The 17,865-nt window shown below is 49.8% G+C and overlaps 6 protein-coding genes across 6 annotated transcripts; 4 read left to right on the forward strand and 2 right to left on the reverse strand.

Annotated features, from left to right (window-relative positions):
* Positions 1-306: 306 nt before the first annotated feature.
* Positions 307-1,127, forward strand: LACBIDRAFT_329439 (uncharacterized protein; the record flags this gene model as incomplete). Its single annotated transcript, XM_001883463.1, has 5 exons — positions 307-370; positions 409-490; positions 650-670; positions 865-942; positions 1,016-1,127. The coding sequence occupies 5 exons, from the start codon at positions 307-309 to the stop codon at positions 1,125-1,127; spliced, it is 357 nt and encodes a 118-aa protein (XP_001883498.1).
* Positions 1,128-1,518: 391 nt separating this feature from the next.
* On the forward strand, positions 1,519-7,057 carry LACBIDRAFT_302624 (uncharacterized protein; the record flags this gene model as incomplete). The annotated part of the gene is made up of 5 exons (XM_001883464.1): positions 1,519-2,339; positions 2,399-2,873; positions 3,452-6,315; positions 6,367-6,745; positions 6,806-7,057. 5 exons carry the CDS (start codon positions 1,519-1,521, stop codon positions 7,055-7,057), a joined length of 4,791 nt encoding a protein of 1,596 aa, XP_001883499.1.
* A 744-nt stretch (positions 7,058-7,801) lies between these two features.
* Positions 7,802-9,972, reverse strand: LACBIDRAFT_251636 (galactokinase gal; the record flags this gene model as incomplete). The annotated part of the gene is given in 10 exon segments (XM_001883566.1): positions 7,802-8,100; positions 8,173-8,406; positions 8,460-8,935; positions 8,987-9,002; positions 9,056-9,113; positions 9,199-9,372; positions 9,423-9,488; positions 9,519-9,688; positions 9,708-9,723; positions 9,811-9,972. 10 exon segments carry the CDS (start codon positions 9,970-9,972, stop codon positions 7,802-7,804), a joined length of 1,671 nt encoding a protein of 556 aa, XP_001883601.1.
* A 1,497-nt stretch (positions 9,973-11,469) lies between these two features.
* LACBIDRAFT_191053 (uncharacterized protein) lies at positions 11,470-13,402 on the forward strand. The gene is given in 9 exon segments (XM_001883465.1): positions 11,470-11,593; positions 11,652-11,959; positions 12,024-12,082; positions 12,142-12,185; positions 12,236-12,339; positions 12,409-12,577; positions 12,589-12,746; positions 12,815-13,023; positions 13,104-13,402. The coding sequence occupies 8 exon segments, from the start codon at positions 11,741-11,743 to the stop codon at positions 13,357-13,359; spliced, it is 1,218 nt and encodes a 405-aa protein (XP_001883500.1). The 5' UTR covers positions 11,470-11,593; positions 11,652-11,740; the 3' UTR covers positions 13,360-13,402.
* A 1,595-nt stretch (positions 13,403-14,997) lies between these two features.
* On the forward strand, positions 14,998-15,833 carry LACBIDRAFT_147958 (uncharacterized protein; the record flags this gene model as incomplete). Its single annotated transcript, XM_001883466.1, is given in 5 exon segments — positions 14,998-15,100; positions 15,177-15,293; positions 15,343-15,575; positions 15,627-15,773; positions 15,789-15,833. Coding segments are annotated over 5 exon segments (645 nt in total), but the record flags the coding sequence as incomplete, so codon positions are not given.
* A 1,735-nt stretch (positions 15,834-17,568) lies between these two features.
* LACBIDRAFT_302629 (uncharacterized protein) lies at positions 17,569-17,858 on the reverse strand (the record flags this gene model as incomplete). Its single annotated transcript, XM_001883567.1, has 2 exons — positions 17,569-17,776; positions 17,833-17,858. 2 exons carry the CDS (start codon positions 17,856-17,858, stop codon positions 17,569-17,571), a joined length of 234 nt encoding a protein of 77 aa, XP_001883602.1.
* Between the last annotated feature and the right edge of the window lie 7 nt (positions 17,859-17,865).

The raw sequence follows: 17,865 nt of genomic DNA on the forward strand, positions 1-17,865 counted from the left end.
AAAAACGCGAGTCGCCGTGGCCGGTGAAATAATAATGTATCGACGCCGTCTTGTAAGTCGCCGACCCCACTTATGACGCGATTGCGTATTTGATTTTAGCGTTTCTGATGGCCATGTCCCATGGCCCCCGAGAAGCCAGCCCCCTGTGGAGCGTGTCGAATTGGAATTGCATTCTATAATGGGAAGTGGGGTGAGGATTTAGGGTTAACGTTGTCTGGTTGCTTTGGCCGCAGGGCTCGAATCTGCCACACTGGCAGGCATTCGTCCAAGAGGGTTAGAACCTGAGTTTATCGTGTCGGCGTTACAATGCGCCCATTTACGCTCGTTCCCCTTTTGACATTTGGTTCCCGGAGTGTTCAGATTGGCAATTGTGGGTAATTATCGGAGGGACTCTCGCGTAGATTCTAGACGTTAAACGCCGTAAAGTTCGTCGAATCGCGTCCATCGAGAACTTGAACGACTCAGCTGATCGTTTTGTTGATGTCTTACGGTGAGCACAACGTTAACATTGTATCAGGACTCGTTCCGTGCCCCTGTTTTTTTAGGACGGTGTGTGCGTCTTAGAAATGAGCAATGGGCGCGTGCATGAATGTGTTGCGCGGAGCTGGCTTTTGCAAGAGTCAAGTTGGGTTTCGTGGGTTTTATTCAGTTGTGATACAGGAGCGACATTGTGAGCTTGGAAACTCATAGGAGGCAGGGCGCTGTAGTGTAGCGGTTATCACTCAAGATTCTGATTACTAGGATGATTGAATTCTTGGAACCCAGGTTCGATTCCTGGCAGCGCCTTCAATGTTTGAGTTCCATATTTTTCGCCGTATAAGCGACTTGTTGAGCTTGGAAACTAAGAGCGATATGGTGCTGTAGTGTAGCCGGTCATCCATCATCACTCAAGCTCAAGATTCTTATCGAATGTAGGAACAGTGGTGAATTCTTGAAAACCAGGTTCGATTCCTGGCAGTGCCTTGTTGAAACAACGAGCGACATTTGTTTTTCCTTTCCTACATCTTTATTGCAGGTCGATTGAACTAGTATTTGACAAATACACCGGAGCGGTACTATACTCTTCCAGAAAGTACCCTTGGCCCCATGGCCACGAGTTATCTTTTTCCGGGTGGCGTAGTGCTTAAATCCTATTGATGGGTCAAGTGGTCGGTTTGAACCTGACGGCCTGACGGGTATTGACAGGTCCTCTCGGATGTATTCGTACGTCTACCTGCCAGCGCCTGCTCCTAAACGTCGATGCCGTGCGCTGACTGAGCTCTCCGCTGCGCACGACACCCAGTTAATAAACGAATTCATTTGAATTAACATGACGAAGAGGAGAGTTTACCGTATTGAAATGGGGGACATTGGGGGTGGCTGAGCTAAAGTCCGTTTGATCGATCGTGGGAGGAGTAAGCGGGTCATATGATAAGATCGAGATCTCAGTCATCCATCATCCATTCAGTTTCCCTTGTGTTTTTGTCAACACAACTGAGGGGTGCCAGTGCGGCCCTTTGTCGTTCACCTCCACCAAAGATGTGCTATGGCTTACAATACCCAAACGACCTCCTCGCCTCTCTCGACACCATAAACGACATTCCTCTCCTCCCCTCACGAACATTCGCAGATTTACACTTATCGCATACGCTCTCCCACCCGCCCGACCACGTCCTCTTCCCCTTTTTGCATGGCTTGGAAGGCGATAATCATGCTCAGAATACGTTCTTCTCGTCTTCGGGGACGGCGATACATCATGCTCGTCATGTCCCGCCCGAGCATAAGCAGATACGCCCGAAAGTGCCGGAGTATAGAGGGTTGGTGTGGGTCGTGTGCGAGGAGGATGTAGATGATGTTGCGGCGCTTGGTGTCCTCAAACGCAAGCCTGTTGATGAGCTTTCGTCGGTGTGTTCGTCCTCCGAGTCTAGCCAGGGCGACGAGTCTTCGTCTGGCGTTTCGTCGTCCGAGTCTTCGGAGTCTTCGTATGGCGACGACGACGATGAGTTTGAGTGTGAGGACGAGGCGGACGTTGTTCCGTTCGTTGACTCTCCGATGGATGTTGAGGGTGTGGTGCATCATGTGGGTGTGGCGATGGGCGAAGAAGAGATTTTACAGGAGCCTGGGATTATGGTCGTGGATTCTGAAGAGATAAAGGCGAAACAACAACAACAACAGCACCAGGGAGGGGAGGAGGAACAGAAACATATGCATCCGGTTGTACATCACCGCCCGGGGATACCTATCCATATCCCCCAGCAGCATGTAGTGGGCGGCGTACATACGCCCGAGTCGAGCGTTTCGTCTTCGTCGGCTAGTACGGGTACTGAGCCTGTCAGTTTGGGTGATGCTGAGGAAAATGAGTGAGTCTGCTTTTATCTTCTCGTTATCTTTTCTTCTTAACTCGCCAATGCTATGATAGATCAACACAGAAATCAAACCCACCTCCAATGAAGGAGGAAGTCCCACCACAGCCAACGAAGAGAAAACCAGCAACGACAGACCCTGCTGCTCCACCTTTGTTGACGTCCACATTTAGGCCTAAAGAATTGTTGAGGAGGGTAAGGAGGAGTTCGGCTGTGGTGCCTCCACCGCCTCCTCCTCCTGCGCCTTCTTCTCCCACTTCTGGTTCCACTTCTGACTCTCCTACTGCTGGTCCTGATCCTGCTTTGGCCGCCTTTTCTACTACTCTTTCTCCTGCGTCTGACACTTCTACCTCCCCTCCCCCCTCTTCTCCGTCTTCCACCCCTTTGGTTGAGACCAAGCCCTCTAAAGACGCTAAAGACAAAGGCGACCCCAACAACAAAGAAAAGGAAAAGGGCCCAAAGGAAAAATGGGAATTCGTGCCTACACGAGTCCCTGATGGGATTTCGTTGAGGAATTTTGGGATTCAAGTTGTGAGTTTCTTTGTCTTTCTTATCCTTTTTTGTCTTGTTTCGTTTTTTTTTTTGTGGGGGGAGCTCACTTTTTTCTTCCATCTTTTGTTCCTCGAGGACCTTGAGCTTATCTTGATTCTATTCCTCTTCCATCCTCATCTGTTTTGTTTCGTTTTCTTTTGTGGGGAGGATTGGGTTGGGTTGATGGTTTGGCATTTGCGTGATGACTTCGCTCTTGACCTCTTTTTTTTCTTTCTTTTCTTCCTCATCTTCTGCTCCTCGAGGATCTTGAGCTTATCTATTTCGTGTCCTCCAACTCCCGAGTGGGAATCTTGATTCTCTTCGTCTGTTTTGTTTCGTTTTCTTTTGCGGGTATGATTGGATTGGGTTGATGGTTTTGTATTCCATATTTTGGATTGGTGTTTGCGTGATGACTTTGCTCTTGACCTCACTCTTTAAAAACTCCTCTCGAGGATCTTGAGTTGCTCTATCTTGTGTCTTTCAACTTTCCAATGGGATGCACCGATTCCATTCCTCATCTTATCCAACATCCAAATCCACAAACAAAATGCTAACTCTTTGTCTATCCCACTCTCCAGCCAATATACGCAACCCTCTCCGACATCGTCATTTACTCACCCAAAGGCGCTACACCAGCAGCCATCGCGCTAGCTGAAAAGTTCCGAGAAGCGATACAGAAGAAGCGGAAGGAAAGGATTGAGGCTAGGAGGCCGGGGTTACGCCATTCCACCACTGCCACTTCTACTTCTTCCTCTTCCTCTAAACCCGATAAAGTGCAAGTGGGAGTGGGAATGGGAGAGAGTAAGAGCGCCCCTGCACACATCGAGCATACCGCTCAAATCGACAACCAGGAAGAAGAGAAGCCAGCGGCTGTGGAAGAGGCGCGTAAAGAGGAGGAGGAAGAGCAAGGCGATCTGGAAACCCAGTTGTTGCAATACAACGTTTTCGTGCTGAATGCGACGTGTGAAGAGATGAGGAAGGAGATGCCGCATCTTATGATGCGGATTTGTGGGGCTGGTGTTCCGGGGGGTTTGGTGTTGAGCAACGAAGGGACTGGGGAGCAGGGGATGTGTGCGTCGCCTGTTGAGGAATTTGGGGTTGGGGAACTGGGAGCGTGCATGGACGCTTCTATTGGTGCACACACGGATGGGCCGGATGGGCATTTGATTGAACAGTGGGGGGAGGAGCAGAGGGATTTGGACGAGAGGAGGGAGAGGGAGAGGGAAAGGAAGAGGGTTAGGGGGGAGGGGGTTGGTATGGATGTTGATATGGTTGGTGATATGGATTTGGGTGGTGGGGATCAGAACCAGAACCAGAACCAGAATCAGAACGAAGAAAACCTGGGTGGTGTAGGTGGGAGGGGTATAGTGGACGATAGGGGGAGCGACGACGTTGATATGCGAGAAGAAGAGCATTATCACGAAGACTCTGACGAGGAAGGCGGCGATGCTTTTCCGAATACTGTGGATTTTGCGTTGAGGGAGAAGGAGGAGATGCGCGATTTGACGAAGGCTTCGGAGATTATTAGTCTTTTCCCGCTTGTTGAGCAGGTTGGGCAGGGGCAGGGCAACGAGCAGCAGCAGCAGCATCATCAACAACAACAACGACACCACCATTTCTTGCAGCACCAACGACCGATTTTCTTGCCACAGCAACAACAACAACAGGTCTTCCGGTCTTTCCCATCTGCACTTCCTGCATATGCGCATCTTCACCCAGATTCAACGGTTGATATATCAACCACTTCGTCGTTCTTCGATCCTAGAGTCGGCCAGGTGTTCCTTGGCAATTCGGGGGATGTTCCTTTGACGCCGGACGTTCCTAATGTTTTCAAGCACGCTGCTGCTTCTTCTTCTATACAGGTCTTGGGCGATAAAGAAGAAGAACAGCTGCCTCTTGATGATCCGTTCAATTATCGCGCTACGAATGATCCCAAGATGGGGTACGGGTATGATATTTGCGTGGAGTGCCATGATCTTGCGCCGTTCCCGAGCGCTGCACATCTGCGGGCGGCAGAGGAGCACCTTGGGATGTTGGATGTTATGTGGAATGATCGGTGGATTGCACGGCAGCAGAAACGCCAACGTGAAGGAGGAGGAGGGGAAGTGGGTCCACCACCACCTCGTCCTCCACCCCATGCGAATGCGGTGATCCACTTGCCTTTCCCGAGCTCTCCGTCGAACTCGCAGGCGACGATGTCGGCTCTCATGCCTGTTGTGAGGTTTTTGGAGAAATGGTTGAAGCCTGTGCCGACACCACCACCTCCTCCTCCGGCTAGACCTGCGACTCCACCAGTGCTGATCCCTACGAGACCGAATACGCCGCCTGTTGGTGGTGCTGAAGGACCCTCGAGTGCACCTGGGCCTGGTGCAGCTTCTAATGCGAGGAGATGGTCGTCTGTTACGTCTTTGATGCCTTCCTTCCCGTCTTTCAACCCTCTTGGAACGGGGAGGACTTCGCCTTCGCCTTCTCCTGCTACTTTACCTTCCACGGCTCCCCTACCCCAAGGTCGTACCCGCTCGTATACGAACCCCTCACCTGCACTTAGACCTGCGCCTCCTCCTAGTACACCCGCCCGTGGCCGTTCTCGACCTTTAAAGGTGCTCATTTACTCTTCTGATGGGTATACGGAATCGTCTGTTCCTGCTTTGTGTCTCCTCATGGCGATAAAGGGGCTTGCGTTGCCAGAGGCGTACCTTGAGCTCCAGGTAGCCAAGCGCCGTAGCTTTTTTGTGTATCAAGGTGATTTGGGGATTCTTAGACGGGTGGAAGCGAGGATGAAGGAGGAGAGGGAACGCGAGAGGGAGAGGGAAAGGGAGAGGGAACGCGAGAGGGAGAGGATGATGATTATGAATGTAGGTGGGGTAGGGGTTGGTGGGATCAATGCAAATGGGAAAAGGACTGCTCCGAACCCGGGTAGGGTGGGCAGTTACTGGTCCAGTCCGGGTGTGACGGGAGGCTATTATGGGAATGCGAACTCCAATACCACCCATATTGGTTTCACGACTTCGACTTCGACTTATTTCCCTGTTAGACCACCCCCGTCCCACTCGCAGCCTATTATAGGACGACCGGCTGCAAAGTCCGTTTCTTTTGCACATGCGCCGGTTATAGCGCCCCCTCCTCCGTCTCCACCCATTGTTGTTCCGTCGCAGCAGCAAAATAGGGTGGTGGCTTCGCCGACTGCGACGTACGGGACTAGTCTCCCGTTACAGACCAGCGCAGCAGGTATACCGCTCAGACTTGAGGGTACGGTCGTACCCATCTTAAACACAGCATCGACTGTCGAAGTGCAAAGCGCGGTGAAGGGCCGTCCACGGGCGAATACCAGTCCTTGGTTGCCGAGCTTGTTTGGTGGGGACCATCAATCGTGGTTCAATGATCCACGGTTCGATGGGAGTTTCCCGAGTCGAGTGCTGCCGTTTTTGTATCTGGGGAATTTGTGAGTTTTCCTTTTCTTTTGCCACTGAGTCCGTATCTAACTCATCGATAGGAATCATGCGTCGAACGTGTACATGCTTCATGCTCTCGGTATCACGCACGTTGTTTCTGTAGGCGAGTGTGCGCTGGTACCGCCTCCACATCATTTGGCTCCTCATGCTGCGTACAATACGGCTGGGGGGTATCATCGACCGGCTCCTGGATCGCATTTCGTTGCGGGGAAAGGACCTGGGGGACATGGCTCGCTGTGGCATGAAGAGAGAGAGGGTCGTATCAAGGTTCTGGATATCAAAGGCGTGTGTGACGACGGTATCGACACCTTGGAACCACAGCTTGAGCCTGTGTGTGATTGGATTGACCAGGCGCGTCAGGAGGGCGGTCAAGTCTTAGTCCATTGCCGTGTTGGCGTATCGCGCAGTGCAACTGTTACCGTGAGTAGTTTTACCTTGTACATTCCTTTAATGTGCTTTATGGTAACCATGATCATCTAGATTGCATATGTGATGAAACACCTTGGCTTACCATTGGTGGATGCGTACCTCATTGTTCGGTCCCGACGGCTGTCAGTCCTCATCCAGCCTAACATGCGTCTTCTTTATAACCTTTGTGGATGGGAGATCAAGCTCGCGAAAGAACGCGCGAAATCTGACACGCGCAAGCTGAAAAGGGAGCTGGCAAGGACGTTGATTTGGCCGTATCTTGCAAAAGAGGTTCATGCCCTCAACGAAAAGTACCTCCATTGAGTTGAGTGGGTTGTTTCTTTTTGATCCCTTGCTTTTGCATCATCTCCCTTATCGTATCAATTTGTTGACTGCTTTCGTATCATGCTTTCTTTCCCTCCTCACCATCCCTGTGTCTTGTTCTGCTTTTGGTACCTATTTATTCCCTTTCTTTCTTGTACCATCACCAAATCGATTACTCTTGTACGATCTTCAATCCTCATTTCCGTCCTTCCTGTGTATCTTGCCATTGTCAAATCATCCTGTCTTCCCTTTTTCTGCTTGTACATAGCTTGTCCCATCGCCCTCGTCGTGATATCTGCTGAGGTGATGAATGTATCATGTAGCAGTCCACGCCACGTTGATTTCGCGGTGCGTACTAGAAAGAACTTCAAAGAAGTGTACGCTATCTTCCCCCCGTCTTCCCCCATATGTCCATACTTTGGCATCAATCGTATCCATGAGTTCTCTTGTTATAGATCTCAAAGCACTCCCGCGAAACGTTTTTTTCTTAGTTTACCCGAATATTTGGAGCGTATACTTCCTCCGTTCCTGATGGTCCCTTTCCATGCTCTGGTTGTCCCCCAATCACTCTGATGAAATATTATGAAGGCCAGGTTGAAAGAAGCATAGAGAGTCCGGTGTTCTCCCATTAAATCTTTGCTTCCGTCAGTGATTTCAATGATCGATCTAGCAGCTCCCAAAGTGGAATTGTCTGATGGAAAGGATGGAAAACGGGCATTCTTATACGAACATAAACTCAGCGAGCTATCGTTCCGAAGGAGGCAAGGTAGAGATGTAGGGATGAATGGTTCCACTTGTCTTGCTTATTGGACTTTGTAAACTGACGAGAAGAACTACGTTCAGACCAACAAAAATTCCCCACATAATGAATAGGTAGAACTCACCGCACGCGCCACTACTCGGTTTAGTAGCAAAGACGACTTCGTTGAGAGCCTCGCCGTCGAGGTCCTTATAAGGCGGGTAGGTCTCTCTGATTTTTCTGATGAACGTGTCCACCTCGCTCTCTGCAACGAGAGAAACCGTGCACCCTCCCCAGCCGGCACCTACCGAAATTTATCTGTCAATTAGCATATGACACCTAGCGGCTGACGTCGTTACGAAGTAAATTTCCGCACCAGTTAGTCGGGATCCATAGGCTCCAGCTGTTCTAGCGAGATGAGTAAGCTGGTCCAGTTCTGGACAAGAACAATCGAAGAGCGTCGAGCAACTGAAATGCGATTCATTCATGAGCTGGCCAAGCTTCGACAGGTTATCAACTTCAAGGCAAGCGTCACGGAATTCAAGGACGCGAAGAGCTTCCCCGAATACGTGCGCCGCTCGCTGGTATAATTGGAAATGAGTCGCCTCGACTGGCGGGAGAAGATCAAGTCAAAGGTGCCATAATGATGAGATGGCAACTCACTTTCGACCCAAGAAAGATAGACATCATAAAAAACATCAGGGGCAAGACCAGTCATTCCAATCATCTCTTCCATGGTCACTCCTAATTCGTCTTCGTTATTTTGCTTCTTTGGCTTCAAAACGTCCAACTCTTGCTGAATTCGCTTCAGGGCACCCATCAGTGACACCACACCGATATCCTCTCCTTCTTTCTCCCCCGCCGAAAGTCCAACTACTTGCCTGAGCGTGACCTTCTCTTTCTCACCAACATCAAGTCGGAGCGAACGTGCGAGTATACGAGCCGCGACAAGGGTTTCGACCACACGGAGATTGTACCGTCGCTTAGCAGTGACAGCTTTATCTGACACGACGAGAGAATTGGCGACGATAAAAACAGCACCAGGGGGAAGTCGCACAGGTTCGGCTTTAAGCTCGGGGTGAAATGAAATGTAAAGGGCCGATGAAGGGTCGGACATGACAGACGCCGCTTGATCCATTCTGAAATCCATTATTAATGAGGACTTCCCGAACCTGAGAGATATGTTTTACCCTCCGCTGTTGACGCCTGGAAAGAGTGACCGTTTAACAAGGAGGATTGAACATCACCGTACCACTCACCAACTCGTTTTTCATTTTCCATAGAAATTCTAACGAGGTCACCCTTGTTTAATAGAGCCTTTCCCGAGGCAGTGGCTGCATCCTCAAGCTAGCAATCGTCGGTATGATAAAAGAAAAAGCAATCAAGTTCCCAAAAACTTTACCTTCCCATTCACTGCCAAGAAAGCCAATGTACTAGCTACCACCATGGCAGCGCTTGATGATAAGCCAGATCCAGCAGGAACAGACCCGGTGACAAGGAGGTCTACCGCCACGGGTTTCTGGACCTCATCGTTATCACAGGGATTCGCAGGTGCGAAATGATGGTTGAGGACACCCTTGTTAGAATTAGAAGCATCGGCGGAGGAAAGGGAAAGCTGGAGCGCACATAGTAGCCAGCTTTCACATAACTTTCCCACCTCAACTCCTTCGTGTCGATATCTAAACGCCATGCCTCCGCATGGGAATCGTTTGCATCGGACACTTGGCTGGGCGCGAATGTTTGACGCGTGTATTTCGTGTGCATATTGTCTGCGATGACGCTTCCTGGAGAGTGATCCAATGATGCTGCATCCCTGGGCGCGCAAGCGATCAAAATATCGCGCTCGATAGCAGTAGGCAAGACACCGAATAAGGCGTAGTCGATGTGTTCACCTGTGGGATCGGCGTGAACAGGAGATGACATCATTCTCAACAGAGAATTTCAGACCTATCAGGCTGTTTAACGGTCAGCAATGTTCCCAAGCATTTGTGAAAGGAATATAGGCTTGCTTCACTCGTCCCGGAGCTCTCGAGATATACGTAGGTTTTTTTCCGAACCTCTTCCCAAACTCTATTGCGAGATCGTTCCACCGTTTAACATGCTTGAGCGATACACCCAGGCTTCCAAACAGATCACTGAGATTCGTGTAAATCGGAATTCCCTGCTTGGCAGCCATCGCAAAATGAGGTAAAGAGATTGTCGCAGTCTAGAAAGAAAGAAGATATATTCAAAAGATCCGGCAACAGGTATTAGCTGGCATGTGACTCCGACTGCTGGCTACTTCATCAGTCTTCTGTATCAGTTGATATCGATATTGATTGAGTTGAAAAGTTGTTCAAACGATAGAGAATCCAACCAAGATATTCAGAAATCATAGTTAGAAAAATCACACTCAAAGCGTTGCCTCGAATTGAAATTCGCGCACAATTCGCGCAACTATCTGGTTGTGCTTGTCGCTGTTTGGTCTAACCCTTCAAGTACAACAGCTTCAAAAGAATAATGATACACCAGATTCGGAATTTCTTCCACGTCTGGCTCCGACTTTTTCTGACGACCTGGACCTTCAGGTTTTCAACAAGCTTCATTTATCCTTGTTCAGTCCATATATATGGGCAATTTCACAGCGCCCTGAATTGATGGGGTCCGTGAGCTGCTCGTATTCTGATGGCCGACTTGAAAGCCATTCAGGATCTTTTGACGCCACCGTCAATCGCTCTGAAGGAAATTTCCGCTTTTTATTCACTTGTTATCGCTTCTTGAGCCGTGTGTGGAAAGTACTTTGTACTTATACAGAGAATGTGAACCGAGGACATAATTAGGGGTATGGTGTTAGTGAAAGGGAATGTACGTATGTCATGTCCACATACTATACGAATATACCATTATCTCCGCCGTTCACCTTTCTTCTACTTCTTGCCGACCGCGCATCTGGCTGTGTGAGCTACTTTCCCAGAATAACCCGACTTCGGACAAATGGTACATAAGGGTGCCACCTTCCTGAAGGACCATCGACCGACTCGGAATGGCTTTGAGGCTTGAGCTCGTGTGCGCTCAATTTTACGTCTTTGTCGTCGGAGGAACCAAGGAATCAAGTGAGTACAGCTTCAAAGTTCGAATTTTTTTGCGAAGTTTTGACGGACCCAAATGGAGGTCGGCAAAGCATTCTCCAAGCAGTAACGGCGGTTCAAGAAGGCCTGAGCAATTCTGATCTGACAGACAATGCCTGAGATAACTGTACGCATAAATGATCGGTGAAGTTCGATCAACCGCTGGCTTCATGCTAATTGTCAATGATAGGCGGCAACGCACCAAGTCCACTTCAAGTCCATTCATGATTCCACAAGCCAGATTCGAGTCTCACGAGAATGATAAGTAGTCAGGAACGAGAGCCATGAGCTGTAATGAGTCAAAGCAACTCGCGCTTCAAAATGTTCACCCGTGTTCTGATCGGCAATTTTCGAAATAGCCGAGCAGCTCTTTATTCCCGACCCCTCCCTCACATCTCCAGCTGCGATGTCCCAAGTCAGCGAGACCCCAGCCAACCAGCCCCAGATACCCGCGAATGGCAAAGACGTGCGTGTATGATCGAGAAGCACTCAAACCCTGATGCTCACATGCCTCCTCACAGATCAATGGGATCGGCGATAGAATCATACCTCATTCCAGTGTTCTTCCCGACGTCGCTGATGTCGATGGTGATGCGAAGGTGACAACACAGCTGCAGGTGAAGCGTGTATCCCCAAGCTACTATACCAAATTCTTGTCCGACGCGGCGAAGGAGCGTAAACCTAGCCCAAGTGCGTTCCCTTGATCTTTTACGGAAAAAAAAACTTACTGACCCGATAATTAATCCAGTTAGGAGCTTGTTCCCTTTGGAAAAAACCCCAGGGCTTATCTCATTGCTTGCCGGCAAGCCTAACGCCGCGACCTTCCCATTTACATCGATGAAATTTACGGCGCGCTCGCCCACTGACCCAAACAAGGAACTCTCGTTAAATTTGGACGAGGCTGATCTACAGCAAGGATTACAATATGGTGATACTGCGGGTCTGAAGAAACTGCGCGACTGGTTCGTCGGACTTCAGACTCTCAACCATGGAAGGAAAGAGGACGAAGGATGGCGTATTTCGGTCGGATCTGGCTCACAGGATCTACTCTATAAGGTACCTATGATCTCATTATGTGTTTTTGGGGTCAAGATGAAAGTCTAAAACTATGTTTTGCAAGGCTATAACGGCTATAGTCAATCGAGGGGACTCAGTCCTCGTGGAATCTCCGGTCTACGCGTGAATGTCTCCCTTCTTCTCCACCGCGTGCTGTTACTGATACAACCATCCTCGTTCAGTGGCGTTATTCCCCTATTCCAAAGTCTTCACTGTGATCAGATAGGTTGGTCGTCTTCTCTCTCCTGTTCCTTCCGTTGCTGAGATACCTTGCAGAGGTCGAAACTGATGCTGAAGGAATAAGTTCAGACTCCCTCAGGTCCATCCTAGAAAATTGGCCTGTTGGGAAACCCAAGCCCAAGGTCCTATACACCGTTCCCGTAAGCTATTTTCGCACCACTCCACGACGCAACACCAGCGCTCAACCACTAATTTATTCACATCGGTAGTACGGCTGCAATCCGACCGGCATGACTGCGACTCTGAAGCGCCGGAAAGAAGTCCTTCGCCTAGCTCGAGAACATGATTTCATCATTCTGGAAGGCATGTGCTTTTTTCTTTCCCATTCAATTGATCGAGAATCTGATCTCGAAAGACAGACGATCCCTATTTCTATTTGTACTATGGAGACGCGCCAAGATACCCATCGTACTTTGCTCTTGAGAGGCAAGAGCCAGAGGTGGGCCGGGTCCTTCGGTTTGATAGTCTTTCCAAGATCCTGTCGGCTGGTATTCGGATTGGCTTTGCGTCAGGGCCTGAGGCCCTCCTGGACGCTATGGACCGTCATGTATGTCTTACACGCTACCCGTGCATTCCCGTGTTTTTTTTTTCTGGCGGCTAAAATGTTCGAGATAGACAGCGACAGCGAACCTGCAAGTTTCATCTCTCACACAAGCTATCACATTTACGCTGCTCGATTCTTGGGGTTACGATGGGTTCATTAAACATACAGAAAACGTCGCAAACTTCTATCGCGAGAAACGCGATGTTTTCGAGGCTGCCATGAAAAAACATCTTTCTGGTCTAGCGGAATGGAATACACCAGAAGCTGGCATGTTTTTCTGGTGCGTGCTGAATTTTTTTTTGTTACGGTATCCCGCTTTCCCTCTTAATTTATTAACACCTGCCCGTTCTGATATTTCAGGTTCAAGTTGTTATTAAATGACAAACCGGACCCCGATGAAACGGGGGATTCTGAGGCTGCCATCAAAACCCGAGCGTTTGAGCGAGGCGTCCTCGCGCTTCCCGGCACTGTCTTCTTGCCGAACGGTAGAAAAACTGCCTATGTTCGGGCGTCGTTCAGCTTGGCAGGTGAGGAGGACGTGAATGAGGCAGTTCAGAGGATACGTCTCGCTATTATAGATTCGCGCGCGGCGGCGGCGTTGAGTGTGTCGTCGTAGTCGACTGAAACAAATATGTGAGGGCCTATTTAAATTGCCTACCCATAGTAAGAGATGTTGACACGCTTTCTGTGGAGATTAAAGAATCCGAGGGTGACGAGAACCTGGATAGATGGAATGAACGTTTCATCAATAGAGTTGACGGGTGGATGATTCATTTCTGTTTCACAAATCCGATGTTTGGTCAATCTAAGGTTTTTAAGTGGGATCTTAATTCCTTTAAGGCAGGGTACCGAGCTGCCTATTCACTCGGCTGCGACGATGTCTTGTTATTTTTACAAGTCGACGTAGAGCAATAAAGTGTTTCCTGGGCGCTGGGGCCGATAAGTTTCCGGAGAGTGACAGGATGTGACATATCTATCGCTTGACTTCTCCACCACCTCACCCGTTTCATCTCAAGACTGTGGGTTGCTCCTCCCTGATTCTAGACTACGGTAAAAACGCTGAACGTCATTGTTCTTGCTTGGCACCCCAGTTCTAATGTACGTCCTACCTAATACGCCGTTCTCATTGTGCATCGATCAATTTACCGCCGATTGATCAATCTTTCATAGAACCAACTACTCGAGATGACCATTGTTGTTGAATCTACTCCGGCGGATGGCTGTCGCGCAGTGAAGTGCGAAAAGTGTGGGAAGACGACTTGGGCGGTATGTGGTTTCCTTAAAGATTTCCACATCCCTTCTCTCTAGCCACAATCGGAAGGAGCCTCCCCGAGTTCATTTAATTTGGGTGCTCCAGCGCTAGCTGTCAATAAGATTACTGACAACCATTGTCCCCCCATTTTTTACAGGGTTGCGGTTTGCATGTCGAAGCTGTAAGCACCTTTCCCTACCTCTCTGTACGGGTGAAGGATCGAGATCGGCACCCTTCATCAGAACCGCCACCAAGATATGTCATGGGAAAATATTTCCTGACTTGCGTGTGCTGTTGGTGACAGGGTGCTGGTAGGAACTGTGAGAACCGAGATCTGACTTGTTTTTTTAGGTTATGGGGAATGTGAAGGAAGAAGACAGATGTACTTGCGCGCGTTGATAGTAAAATGAATCATTGATGGAAGAGTTTCCGGGGTCCGTAGTTACTGAATATGGAATGTGCCTCATGATCTTCAAAAGACTTTGAATTGTTTGACTAGATCCTGAATTCAAACCCTTACAGGCTTTATAACTTGCTCTGGACTATCCACAGCCTACCCCTACGCTCTCTTCTCTCCCATGATTCTACTTCTATAATGCCTGAAAAATCCCCAGAATCGACGAGCTCGACCTCCCTGCTGTTCGACCCAGGCGAGGTCGTCACCACCAATCGCCTCAAGGCTATCATGGATATGGGGCGGCCCATGCTCAACAACTACATACGCCACGCGAAAGTTGGGGGTGGCCAACATGGCGAGGTCTATCTTTGCTATAAAGTCAACCCGCGTCTCGCCCAAGACGACCCAGAGCGTCGTCTGCCTGTCGTGAGTCTCACTTTCGTCCATCGACGCGTCATACGAGTTTAACCGACGCTATTGAAAAGGCCATGAAATCCGTCAAGCGCGATAACCCTCGAGCGGAGCAGATGAAGAAACTGCGCCAGCAACGGCTTCCTACCACCAACCACACCTCCATGGCGGACAAGCTCAACACGACAGAAGCAAAAATTCGGAAGGAGATCGCTATTATGAAGAAGTTAAGGCACCCTCATGTTGTTCGGTTGTATGAGGTTATAGATGATCGAATGAAGGATAAAATCTACATGGGTGGGTCCTCGACTTAATCTAGGCCTCGGCGCCATGATACTCAGGGGTATTAACGACTGCGGTTAACTTTTTCTAGTTATGGAGTACCTTGGTGGTGGAGAGGTAAAATGGAGGAATTCGGACGACCAACCTGTCTTGACGGTTGTTCAAACACGTCGAATTATCCGTGATGCTGTCCTTGGCCTCGAATATCGTAAGTGGTCGCCCCAATCATGTTATTTCTTCTTTTCACGAGGCCACAGTACATTACCAAGGAATCATACATCGGGACATCAAGCCCGCAAACTTATTGTGGACAGACGATCGTCGCATGGTCAAGATTGGCGACTTTGGCGTGTCTCACTTTTCCTACGCCCAACGGCTGGCTGCTGCGGGCGCGGAAGGCGCGCAGGGTGATCCTCATGACCCGATTCTTCTCGACGATTCCGATCTGACGAGAAGAGCTGGCACGCCAGCTTTTTTGGCTCCGGAGATCGTATTCGAACATACCAACGAGTATGATTCTCCTGGCGCTTCAACTTCCCAGTTTTCTTCGGGGGCGACTTCCTCGACGATTCAAACACCTCAATCGCCAGCATCTTCGACTCCTAACCGTCCTCCAATAACGAAGGCTATCGATATTTGGGCTCTTGGGGTCACGCTGTACTGCCTCCTCTTCGGGAGAACACCATTTGTGGCCAACCCCAAGTCGCACAGTTCTGAGTGGAGCCTCTATAACTCCATCTGCAATGATGATTGGATGGTGGATGACACCATGGGTGCTGACCAGGTACCGACAGGGGGGCGCCATCCGCAGCCGGGTACAGAGGGAGCTGGAGCTATCCACCTTCTCAATCGCTTACTCCAAAAGGATCAGAAAAGCCGCATCAACCTCGAAGCTGCCAAGGTGTGTACTCAAATCCCCGCTCACCCATACAGCCCGATAAATTATTTTCTGCGTATTAGCTCATAATCGGTGATGCACAGAGTAACTCTTGGATTCTCAACGACCTACCCGAACCTCAACGATGGTTGCAGGTGACCTCTCCTGCAGGACGAATCCACGTGTCCAGTGACGAAACGTCCGACGCTATGTCTACTGTTCACTTTAGATGGAGGTGGGGCGCTCAAATCACTCGCCGCATCTCCTCGCTCTTCCGCATGCCAAAAGGGCAACGTGTCCGCCAGCCTTCATCCAAATTCGAGCACTCTGATCGTGGACCCGTTCGTTCCGATCCCCATCTCAAGATTGCCCGAAATATTGGCGATAAATCATTCACGTCATCGACGCCCACCGTGTATCATGTTGCCTCTTCACCTGCCATCAGCGACAAAGTCGGGGCGAAGATCGACAAGGGCAAGAAAAGGGTTGACCCTCGCCCTTCAAGACACGCTGCGTCCAAGTCTGGGTCAAAAAGCTTACGGTCAAGATCAATTGAACGATGGCCGTCTGGACCTTCCCGAGGGGCGCCTAGCCCTCTTGGGATACAAGGTTCTGCTCCCAAAGCTCGTCGTGGATCTGAGACCATCCTCGTTCAGACCAACAAGATTGAAGGTGAATCCTCCCAATCAAGCCCAACGACCGCTGAACGCCCGCGAGCTCGTTTCGCTGGCTTTCTCACCTCCATTTCGCATTGGCGGCCGAACAAGTATTCTTCGAGCCCACATGGACCTTCTCGGGTGGGCATGGCTGATCCTTCGTCGAGCAACTTGCGGCTTCCGACTCCTATAACGACGATATCGCGGACGACGGGCGCGCGTACGCAGGCTGATCACGTCACGAGGAGGAGTGAGGAGGCCTTGCGGTATTATCGGACAGAGCAGCCTATTGACGACGATGAAGATGGGGGAAGGCTCACGGCTGCAAGGCGCGCTTCCAGCTGGGGTCAGGGCGACCATTCTGTCGAGTTTGCAGAGGTTGTCAGCGTTACTTCTGTTGATCAGGATTTGAACGAGCAAGAGATGAATGTTGGGGCTGGAGGGATTTTGCAAGAGCGGCCCTTTGTGCCAAGGGCTTCGTCGAGGACAGCTGGAGACTTTTTTGAAGCTGCCCCGTCGACTTCGGCTGTTCCTCCTGTGGATCCTGCTGATGAGCAAGGTGTGGAGGATATATATGGCCCGCCTTGCTTTGATGAGGATTCTTCGACTATTGGAAGTGGGTTCGATAATGACGAGGAAGATGATGATCGGGGTCGATGGCGGACTGGGAGCGACCTTGATGAAGGTGATGAAGATGACGACGATCTTGGGGACGACGACGATAGTCAAGACAACGTTGTGACATTTTCACCAAGGAAGCGCAGCCCTAACTTCGACGACCAAGATTAAACCCTCTCCTCTCTATTTTCTCTCTGATTATCTATCTGCCTTCTGGAGGGCATCATCAACCCATTTCACGGACTTTGGACTTGTTGCATTAGGTTTCTTCTCAACACAATACACATCTGCATTCGATACCATCTCATCCATTCCTCACACACACCCTCATTTCATATTCGTTCCTCACTCAAACCACCACTCCATCCTTTGGTATATATTCTCTCCACTCCCCCATTAGACGACACACGCTCGCGTCCACCCTTCTTTATCTGATTTTCACGCCGAATTCGGACAGAGCCTCCTTGCGTTAGAGCAGAGTATTTAGTGTAGTTGTAGTAAGATTGGTAGCATATTTCGCTACTTAGATATGTGTCTGCGCTGTATACTTAGTAGACAAGCATTGAAAAGGCATTGAACAAAAAATTTGAGGTGACAAGGGGAGTAGTGTTGATGATGGCATTGCAAAT

Source organism: Laccaria bicolor, genomic scaffold (genome assembly GCF_000143565.1).
Source record: "Laccaria bicolor S238N-H82 LACBIscaffold_21 genomic scaffold, whole genome shotgun sequence".
NCBI classification, from domain to species: Eukaryota; Fungi; Basidiomycota; class Agaricomycetes; order Agaricales; family Hydnangiaceae; genus Laccaria; species Laccaria bicolor.